Source organism: Acomys russatus, chromosome 6 (assembly GCF_903995435.1).
Source record: "Acomys russatus chromosome 6, mAcoRus1.1, whole genome shotgun sequence".
Lineage (NCBI taxonomy): Eukaryota > Metazoa > Chordata > Mammalia > Rodentia > Muridae > Acomys > Acomys russatus.
In genome coordinates, this window is record NC_067142.1 from 75647531 (window position 1) to 75658101 (window position 10571).

At 44.2% G+C, this 10571-nt stretch overlaps 1 protein-coding gene across 2 annotated transcripts in view; it reads right to left on the bottom strand.

Moving 5' to 3' along the window:
- The window catches only part of Wdr26 (WD repeat domain 26), a 39387-nt gene extending 30016 nt beyond the window's left edge, over positions 1 to 9371 (bottom strand). Inside the window, exons 1-4 of one of the 2 annotated variants that reach the window (XM_051148051.1) lie at positions 8665 to 9371; positions 6851 to 6950; positions 6643 to 6747; positions 806 to 942 (exon numbers count right to left, since the gene is read on the bottom strand). In XM_051148051.1, the coding sequence (XP_051004008.1) occupies positions 806 to 942; positions 6643 to 6747; positions 6851 to 6950; positions 8665 to 9026 (704 nt within the window). In that variant the 5' untranslated portion in view covers positions 9027 to 9371. The remainder of the gene's footprint in view (positions 1 to 805; positions 943 to 6642; positions 6748 to 6850; positions 6951 to 8664) is intronic. The other variant, XM_051148052.1, reaches the window with a different exon arrangement.
- Between the last annotated feature and the right edge of the window lie 1200 nt (positions 9372 to 10571).

Genomic DNA, 10571 nt, shown 5'->3' on the forward strand with positions numbered 1-10571 from the left:
ACAAACTACAAAAACAAAAAACAAAAAAGCAGCACCAGCATTAGCATCCAGCACTACAGGCACAGCAAAGAATGAGGTCAATTAATAAAAGGAGAAGGAGCCAAACAAGACGGCATACATCTTTAATCCTAGCACTAGGATGGCATCGGCAGGCATATCTCTTATGAATTTTAGGCCAGCCTAGTCTACATTGCAAGTTTCAGGCTAGCCAAGGCTATGTAATGAGACCATGCCTCAAAATTTAAAAACACAACAGAGAACTAAAGGCCCCGCCCACAGTTAAGTGCCTGATGGCTTTGTACGTAGAGCACTTGTATGGCTGCCCTTTAACGCTCGCCGGGATCCAAAGCCACGAGGTCTGCTTTTCTTTTCTCTTTGAGAAGATTTTGAAATAGTATCTCATTGGCTATACAGATTTCTCCTTTTCACCTAACTTACGTACATCAAATCTTAATATAAGTAGCTAAGTAGGCTGTGCACATGTAAGTGGATGTACCCAGTACGAAGACTTAGCAATGTCCAAGTATTTTCTTTTTTGTTGTTTTGTTTTTTGCGACGGGGTTTCTCTGTGTAGTCTTGGCTGTCTTGGACTCACTTTGTAGACCAGGCTAGTTTCAAACTCACAGACATCCGCCTGCCTCTGCCTCCCTGAGCACTGGGATAAAAGGCATGCACCACCACACCTGGCTTCCAGGTCTTTTCTATCTCAGAAAGAAAGTTAATGAAATGTAACTTTGGCCAATCAAAAACTTTTATAAAATAAGAGCTCCTCATGAGCCTGGAGTCTAAGAACTCCACTCCTTACCCACTAAGAACGTGAATGCGCTCTGTGTTGTATTTCAGTGGCGTCAGTTCGCAGCGCAGCACCTGAAGCGCCTCCAGGACCTTGCCGTCCTCCAGGTATTCCAGGTACTTCTGCTGCAGCAGCAGAAACTTCATCCTCTGACATGACAGAAAGCAGCAGTCAGGGGAAAAAGTTGATGGAAGTTTCAGAAAACGTTTGCGCCTAAACAGAACAGTAGAAACCATCTACTATGCCTTCTGAAAATAATTTTATAAAGCTTCAAGATGACTCAAATATTCTAGTTTATGAGTCACAGTAGGTTAAATATCACTGCTCAAGTCTACACATCAATAAAACTCTTTGAATGAATAACCCTTCAGTCAGGGTCATTACCGACGGAGGCATCGCCTGCTCTTACACTTCCTTACAATTTTATGTATCAACATTTAAAACTAATTAAAGAATTCCAAATTTGCTTTTCAAAATTTCTACTGTAACAGAGCAGTGCGAGGTCTTATGCAGCTTTGAAAAGACTGGTTAAAAAAAAATCCCCATTAACGGCAGGTATTTGAAAGCCATGATGTAGCAGGGGGCTACCTCAGTGGTATAGCACCTGCAGAGTGTGGAGAGATCTGAATTTGAGTCTAGCACCACAAAAACAAGTTAAAAAAAAAAAAAACCAAGAAAACCCCCCCAAAACAAAAAAGTCACAGTGTGAAAGAGAAACTAAGGACTGGAAGGCAGAACTGAAGTCGCTGGGGAGACATGTGAAAGAAAGCACCAGACTTGGGCTTTCTAACAGATGCGCACTGCGGGTTGGTCTGCAAAAGTTTGGAGATCCTGTCACTAACATGGGCGAGCACAAGCTCACTGTCTCTGTGGTTATAAGGACACGCTTACATCAGAAGGCTGGATTTAATGGCCTTTAGGACCATTCAGTATCTACTATGTCTGTATCTGTAATAATCTGTTTACTAATGTGTTTAGCAACAAAACTCCGGTAAGTATTAGTCCTTCTTTGCCTACAAGGATAAAACTTTTCAGTTAGGAGACACTTTCTCATTTTTTTCCAAAGGGAAATTTTTGGCTTTAATATTTTTAATGTCACATTAGCATCTCACTCTAAACATGAAAATGATGAGTCCCAAGCCTAGCAGTTCTTGTCAGATGAGAGCAGTACCTCTGTTCCGTGCACAGTGTCCTTTAACCTTTAAACCTAACCGAGGAGCACTGTCTGGAAGAAGCCTCTCACAAGCAGAGAGCGACTGTTCATCACAGTCAGAAGTGCAAGAGCTAGGTCCACTTAAAAAAAATCTAAGTTGCTACAAAATGCTGTACAGAAATTGCCATGTAACAACAAATTGAGTATAACAAACTGCTTTATAAGAATTTATATTAAGCAGTATCTAGAAGATATAAATTATTGGCTTATTCTATTGTTTCTCAAATACAAGTTTATTTAATAAATCTTCACCTGACACATATCAAAAGTCATATTTAGAGAAAACAAAAACTCTCTTATGCAAACCAGGCAACTATTTAAACACATCCACTGTGAAACACCTTCCTTAGGTTTGTAATCTAATCTTAAAGCTTTAGGTAAAACACACACACACACACACGCGCACACACACACACACACACAACAAACAAAAACTTTTTAAACTGAGATGACCTCCTATAACTAAGAAAATTGCACTTAACAACTTGACACATAAAGTTAGACTAATCCAAGTTTCAAAAACAGACTACCAAAATGCTTTAAAAAGCAAGTGTATATGTATCCTTAAGCTTATTTTTATATGTCAAATGAAAAATACTTTGAAGTTCAGAAGGTGATAAGACTCCCAAAATTTAATTTATAAAGTAAAAAAAAAAAGCAAAACTTATAAAAAGGGCAGGCCCTTATACTTCAAGTTATTGTCACCATCTTCTAAAAAAATTAACTTTACAAAATGAAGTTTCTATGTTATCAGCACACTGTTGATGGTTTCATTAATTTAGTGTATTTTTAATTCAAACAAACAATACCACTTTCATGTATTTCATTTCCTCACTAAATTTTCTCAGCATTGGGAATTTGGGAAACATTTTTCCTTTTTAATTCTGAGCCAAGTCTTTGACAATTTATTATTAATCAATCAGAAGGTTCTATGCCCTCTCCCTCCCTCCACTCAGTGTGTAGCAGTGTGCACAGGGACAGTGCCCAAATCCCGTTTCTTCCTTCCTGGCAGACATGTTATTGTATTCTATGGGGCAAAGATGGGACAGGATCTAAAAGGAAGGCAGACTAAACCTTTGAGCAAAGCAAACACAAACACACATTTCTGTATATACAGAGAATGCTAGAAAAGCAGTACAAGAACATTTCTGTGAGTCATTTCATCCAGATTAAGACAATGAACACCCTCACATGGGTATCCACGCTTGGCCCAGCGCATACAGCTAGTATGCTGCTAGACAAACACAGCTGGAGAGCTTGCTGAGAAAAAAACGTTTACCCATCTGAAACCCAGCTCAAGTATCTTGCATACAGTAACAATGAAATTTTATTTTACCTTGCTAAATTTAAAGCTAAAAATGGAATATAATCTCAAGAAAATAAAGACCTTTTTAATGCATAAATGATGCTCACTCCTGAAAGTTAAAAATCATGCAATGCTAAGGGTTGCTTAGATAGAGATCTTCTTTTCTTTCTTTTATAGATCAGAAACTTCTGAAAGAAGCCAGAGGGTAAGAAGAAGAATAAGAAAATTTTCAGGTTCCGTTTAGACCTCTATAAGACCATTTCAGGTCTCTGATGCTTTTTCAATGTCTTTGGGACCAACAATATTTTGATCTTTCCTTTAAAATCTAATAAAAACCTAAAATTGAAATTTCTTCTTGGACTCTCCCACACCTTACCCGGTATCTGAATCACTATTCTTTCCCCCATATTATCAGACTGAATTTTAACACTGGAGCCTAGTTATTGCGCACAATCTCCTTACTTTGAGGTGGTTTTAACTCTAGAATAATGCTATAAGCAAATTTGCCAATTAAATCCTGATTCCAAGGAAAGGGGAATAAATTATACTTAAGCTATGGCTCTCAAAGTTCTTACTTGACTTTATGAGTTAATCTTTGTATGTCAAGTCAATATTTGTCCATTACTGTTAAGATTGTTTCTTTTACATTAAAAAAAGAGACTTTGAAACATACAGCAATTTTCTGATATTATCAAGTGCCCGTCCGGATATCTCAGACATGGCTAAGCATATCAACTCAAACTAGAGATGCTGATTCGTGACTTTAGCATCCAAAAAACCCAGAAAGCCTGCTATTCTGAGTATCATTTGCTTGGAAACCATCTTTAAGTGTGGGGAACAGGGAGAGAATGAGGAGAGTAAACTACATCAGTAAAACATTCAGGCTTAAAAAACTAAGTTCAAACTGGGCGGTGGTGGCACACACCTTTAATCCCACCACTTGAGAGGCAGAGGTAGGCGGATCTCTGTGGTCTACAGAGTTCCAAGACAGCCAGAGCTGAAACCCTGTCTCGGGGGAAAAAAAAAAACAAACCAAAAACCAAATCAACAAAAACCACACAGACACACACAGACAGAAATACACACAGACAGAAATACACACACACACATACACACACACACACACACACACACACACACACCCTAAGCTCAGCCTTAAGGCTAGGGAGGCAGCTCAGTATCAGAGCCCTAGCTAACCCAGACGAGGCTCTGGCTTCAATTCCCATCACTGGAAATAATAATGGACACCATGCAGTTTAAGACTATGTCACCAGGTGTCTGGGAGTGTTAAAACCCAAGGCTGTCTAAGATAGCACTACAAATTGCAACGTATAGTAAATGATCTTCTAGTAATGAAGTTGGGAAGGCATAAACGATATCTGAAAGGTAAGGAGAGGCTCCAAAAAATGCTGACCTGAATCTTTTAAAGCAATTGACTCATCAATGCTTAAGGGAGAAAAAGTCGGACCCCTTTCTTTGTATAAATACCTAAACAGTTTGATGGTGTGAGGCTCAGCCAGAGATTTAATCTTCATCTTTTATTAGATCCTAGAATGTCCTACAGACTGAACCGGCTGTAAAAAGAAAGGATTCTTCCTTATTATCTATAACTACCTTTCTCCAATTTACATGTTGCTTCTATTGAAGGTTCTAATGAGTCATAATCTAAATCTAAGCAGAAGTCTCAAATTACTATAAGTCAAAATTTAAAAGAAGTGAGTCTATTGAATTTTTGTTTGTTTGTTTGTTTTTGTTTTTTGAGACAGGGTCTCTCTATGTATTCCTGGCTGTCCTGGACTCGCTTTGTAGACCAGGCTGGCCTCGAACACACAGCAATCTGCCTGCCTCTGCCTCCCGAGTGCTGGGTTAAAGGCGTGCGCCACCATGCCCAGCTCTAGTCCATTAAAATTTTCACCACTAGAATACAGACACAATTTGGATAAACTTAAATAATGAAAACATATCCAAGAAATCACATCAAAATACTCCACAAATAATTTCTTTATAGCCACAAATAAATCCCACTTCTTATTTTGGCCAATTCTTATTTTGAGCTCATTCACTCTGCGCTAAAAATTTGTGAAAAACTGCCCAATTAAAATACACTCAGGTTTTAAGCCCCAGATATACCAAATAAGGACACTTTATTTCCTGGGGAAAAAAAAGTAATCCTTTCAACTACGGACGCTTAGTTACTTTAGCTCACTTTTACTATGGAGTTGTTTATTCGTTAAGTTAAATCATTTGACTTGATAGCCCTTTAAATTTTTAATACTTTAGGTATTTGTTGAAAGAACGGAATCATGAATTTAACTAAGCTCATGTTTGTCATGCTTCTTCAGACCTTTATTTGCCTGAAGCCCACTAAGAGTACATTACTGTACAGAATCACATAAGAATTGAAAGTAATTTGTTACAAAGTTTTTTTAAAAAGAGGAAAAAAAAATGACTATTAAGTTTATAGACAAAGGTAAAAAAAGGTTAAAAGAAAAACCAAGTAGTTAATGGTGGCTTACTAATATTTGACACCAGCTGCCTTCCTTACTTCACTTCCTAGTCCCTTCTTTCCCTCCCCCCACAGACAGGAAGCTGCTTTAGACAATAAGTGAATCAGCTAGAAGTTCACAAGCTTGCAGCCCGTTCTTCATGCTTCCCAAAAACTGGCACTTAAAAAAACCATGTGCCCCTCTCTGAAGAATTAAAACCCACCAGCATAAAAACAAAACAAATTCATAAGGATTTATGAAAGAGGATACCAGGGTAAACTATTAAACTGATCTTGCCAAGAAAATAAGGATTGGTAAGTAGAAACCAATAGTCAAATCTGAGCCTAAACCTCCCAAAGTGACACATACTACACCAACTTTGACACTTGTCAATTTATATAACTTGAATAAAAGAAAATGTTGGGAATACCAACAGTAATAATTTGGCTTAACTATGTAATTCCAATGATCAAAGAAATAATGTACCAGCCTCTCCAGACTGTATGGTATATGCACCCAAGCATATTTTCTCTTTAACACACTAGTATTTTGAGTAATATAAAAGTATAATTTATCCTTGACCCTATCAATATAAGGCTATCAACAGCACTAAAAGCAGAAGATCTTTAAATTTTTATAAACCCTCAATTATGAATTGTTTCAAATGACACATTTACTGAGCTTAACTTAAAATATTTAAAGTTCCTAGCTTACAACCATGAACAATTCATTTATTTATAAATTATATAAAATTTACTTTCAAGCCTCTTAAGATCAGATGCCTATAGTTATCAATATCCTAAAATAAGCATAAATGTGAAACTAAGAACAAAAGTGTATTTACCACAATTATTCCCAACAACGTTTGAGAGATTTCAAGTGCGCCTCTTACCACAATAGCATGAGGAGAATGCACTAAAGGCTTTAATTCATTCAGGTCATTTTCTGCCTGCAAAAAAAAAAATGGTATAAAAGAAAAACAAACATGTCACACAATTCCCATCAAATACATAACTATAGCATCAGCCACACAGCTCTATGCCCTACTTTACCTTATCCCAGTCTCCTTCCATGACATGATTTCGGAATTTGGTAGCAGAAGGATGCTCTAAACGACATCCTGACTCTTGCATGAGGAGATCAACAGTCTGGCTGCAGGAGAGATACAGTGTGAAAAAGACCTGACCAACTTTAGGGACTTACTCTTCCTAACAAGCTAACATCTACAACTTCATGAAGAAGAAAAATAGCTTTAAAACCCTTTGTTAAGTAAAGGATTGAAAATGCCACCTACATTTAAAGTTTAAAACCTTTATCAAAACCAGGAAAGTTTTTCCTACTTTTGCCACTTAATGTTTCAGCATACATCTTCTAAAAATGTGCTCTAAGCACTGATCAAATAAAACTAGGATCTAGACACTATGGCACAGCGTTTTGAAAGATAAAAAATTCAAGGTGACAAGATGGCCTGTTTTAGGTAGGGCTTTCCTGCCAGATACTCGCTTGTATGGAAATTCTGCTAGGTCAATCTTAAAAATTAAAACAAATCCAGCATCAAAAACCATTTCCTTTCTCTCCATACTAAAAATAGCCAATTTACTATGGTGTAGATTCCAAATAGTCACGAGTTATTTCCGCCTGCTGCTGTCAGCTTGCTGCTTCCCTCAGTAATATGTTGTTAGCATTCACAAAATTTATTTTCACACTTTATCATTTTCCTTCGGGAACAGAGTGAAGTCTCTCCAGATGTGGTTTTGTTTCCCAGATACTCTGGTATCTAAGAACCTTCATGGAGTAGTCATATATTTGTGTTCATGGCTTTACTTATGCGTTTCTTTACTGCTCTTCATTTTTCAGCTCAACAGTGAAATTATCAGCTTGGAAATCAAAATACTTCTGTCACTCTGAATAAGTCCTGGTCTCCCCATTTCCCAATAAATTGCACCCACACCCCCCCCCAAACCAACACCAAGAGTTTCATTTAATATTTTCTTAGATGCTAGGAACTGTTACATGTTTACTCTGTCAACTCCTTCTGGCTATGACACCTTTATGCAGTCCAGGACACTCCCATCAACCCTACTTCAAAACTCCCTTAGTTTTTCTTTTGTGTGTGTACAAAACAGTGCGTTTTGGTTTTCACCCTAAATTAAAGCCACCCAATTTGTATTTGAAAACAAATGATTCACCAGACCAGACATCACTTTTTCAGAGGCAATCTTCTTGGTTGTCAAGTGGGATTTCACTGGAGCTAGGCCTTTAGTACACACGTATACACACACACACACACACACACACACACACACACACACACACACACAGCCTCTCCATGACTTCGATTCGCTATCTTACTTCATTATTCCCATCAGATTTACTCGACAGCCTCTTTCCAAATTATCCCAGCCCCTCAGTTCTCATAAACACTTGTAGGCGAGTGTCCTTCCTGATTGGTAGTTTGCCTGGGCTGTTGTCGGTCAGAGGTGGGGGTGGGGAGGTGTCCCACAAAGATGCCTCTGAGACACACTTGAAAAACAAACCCTCCAAGGTTCATTATTTCCACCGCTCTGATCCACCCCTCCCCCCCCCCCAGCATAAACACCCTTCGGTGTCCGCCTTCTCGGACAATCTAGCTCTGGAGGTGCGTGGGGAGGGGTCGCTTCGGGCTTCCACTACCCCTTCCCAGCCCAGACGCTCCGACTGGTCCCACGACATCAGGCCGATTCGTTTTCCTCGACCTCCCTCCCGCTCCTCCCGGGGCTGTCTGTCCTCGGCCTCCTGCGCACTGGGCCGCGCGCGGGGTCCCCCACGACCCTCCCGGCGGCTCGGCCCCGGCCTGGCCCTCACCGGTTGTAGGACGGACACTTACTTGAGCCCTAGGCCATTGAGGTGCTGTCCTATGAGCCTAATGACATCCTCATCGGACTGCGAGAGCCGCTTCTTCTTCTTGAGGCTGCTGCCCAGCTCGGGGGTAGCCAGGGCGGCGGCGGCGGTGGCGGAGGCCGCGGCGGCCCCGCCGGGAACCCCGTTATTGACACTCAGGCTGTTGCTATTGTTGCCAGCGGCGGAGGGGGCGGCAGGCAGGAGCCCGTTGGCGTGGGCCAGGTCCCCCGCGGACGCCGCCGACGGGGACGACTCCCCGTTCTGCGCCGACAGGCAGGCGAGCTCCGGGGTCTGGCCCTGGCCCCCGCCGCCCCCGCCGCCGCCTCCTCCCGCCCCGTTGGCCTGCATGGTGCCGCCGCTGACCAGGCTGTGGCCGCTGCTCCGCTGGGGGACGGCGGGGGCGGCCGGAGGCAGTCCCACCACCACCACCACGGAGGAGGAGGCGGCCGACGAGGGCGAGGGCTGGGGGGGGAGGCCTGCTCGGCCGGCCGAGGCCCCGGGCTCTCCTGCTCCCTCCGCCGCCGAGGCTCGGGGCTTCTTCCGCGGGGGCGGGGAGGCACCGCCGGCGTCCGAGTCGGAGGAGGAGGAAGCGGAGGCCAGAGTTTCCTCGCCGAGAGAGGCCGTGGTGGGAGGCCGGCGGGGCGCGGCGGGGGTCGGCGGGGCGGGAGGAGGGGGAGAAGGAGGACCGGGCCCTTCCCCCCCCCTCCGGAGGCGCTCGCGGCGCGGCCCGGGGGCTCGCGGGCACTGGGGGGGGCGCGGGCCCGAAGCTGAAGCCCCGGCAGCAGTGACGGCGGCGGCGGCGGCGGAGGCAGCAGCCGCCTCGGTGCTCGGTCCTCGCCGCTCCGCTCCCTGGTGTGTTGATTCTTCCCCCAGCTGCTGCCTAATGGAGTCTGGGCGCTGGCGTCACAGGAAATGCCTATACTGCCCTCCTCGCTCACTTCCGGCAGCAGGTATGGAACCTATAGGGGGCTGTCACCCAGCACGTGTGTGTCCTGCTGCCGGGGGTAAGGCCGTGGGGTGAAGGCGAGAGCCGCCGGGGGTCCGGCTCGGGGCGGGATGCGAGCCGGCACGTCCTGGCCGGGCTGTGCGAGGGCCGCCCTGGCTCCCGGGCCTGGGGTGCAAGCTCTGCCCGCAGGAGGCTCGCCGCCACCCTCCGAGGCTCTGCAGGGTAGGAGGTAGGGTTCGTGTCCGCGCCGTGCACCCGGAGTGACCCAGAAAGGAGGTACCAGCCGGCGTTGGAGGGGGCCCGCAGACGCGCTGGCACGGGCCAGGGTGGGGCCGCGGGCAGCCTCGTTTTGCAGCTGTAACTTCAAGCACAAGGGTGTGCTAGGCCCCTGTCCACTGACTTCAGCCTCTGCACCCAGGATTTAACCACAGCCTCGTTTTTTAGGGTGGAAACACTTGAACTTCCACAGCCAAGCACTACACACAGTGGCTGTTATCCGTGTCACCCCAGGACAAGGGAGATGACGAACGAGCAGAGGAGAGGAGACCGTGCTCCGCCCCGGGAAGGCGAAGTCGGCTGTAACTGCCTTCTCTTTGGGAGGAAAAACAACTCTTGGGGGGCAAGAACTTCCAAAGGCTTGAGGGTGTGTAGAGGAGCGGAGGCGCTTTGCTGTGGAGTCTTACTGTTTTGTTTTGTTTGTTTATTTATTTTGATTTTTCGAGACAGGGTTTCTCTGTGTATCCCTGGCTGTCCTGGACTCGCTTTGTAGACCAGGCTGGCCTTGAACTCACAAGGATACACCTGCTGCTGCTTCCCAAGAGCTGGGATTAAAGGCGCGCGCCCCCGCACCCCGCACCCCCCCCCCCGCTTGTTTTGTTTTGTTTCTTTTAAGTGTTTGCTCACGTGTCTTGGTCCTCGTTCCTGCCCTGTCTTACTCAGACAGGGAG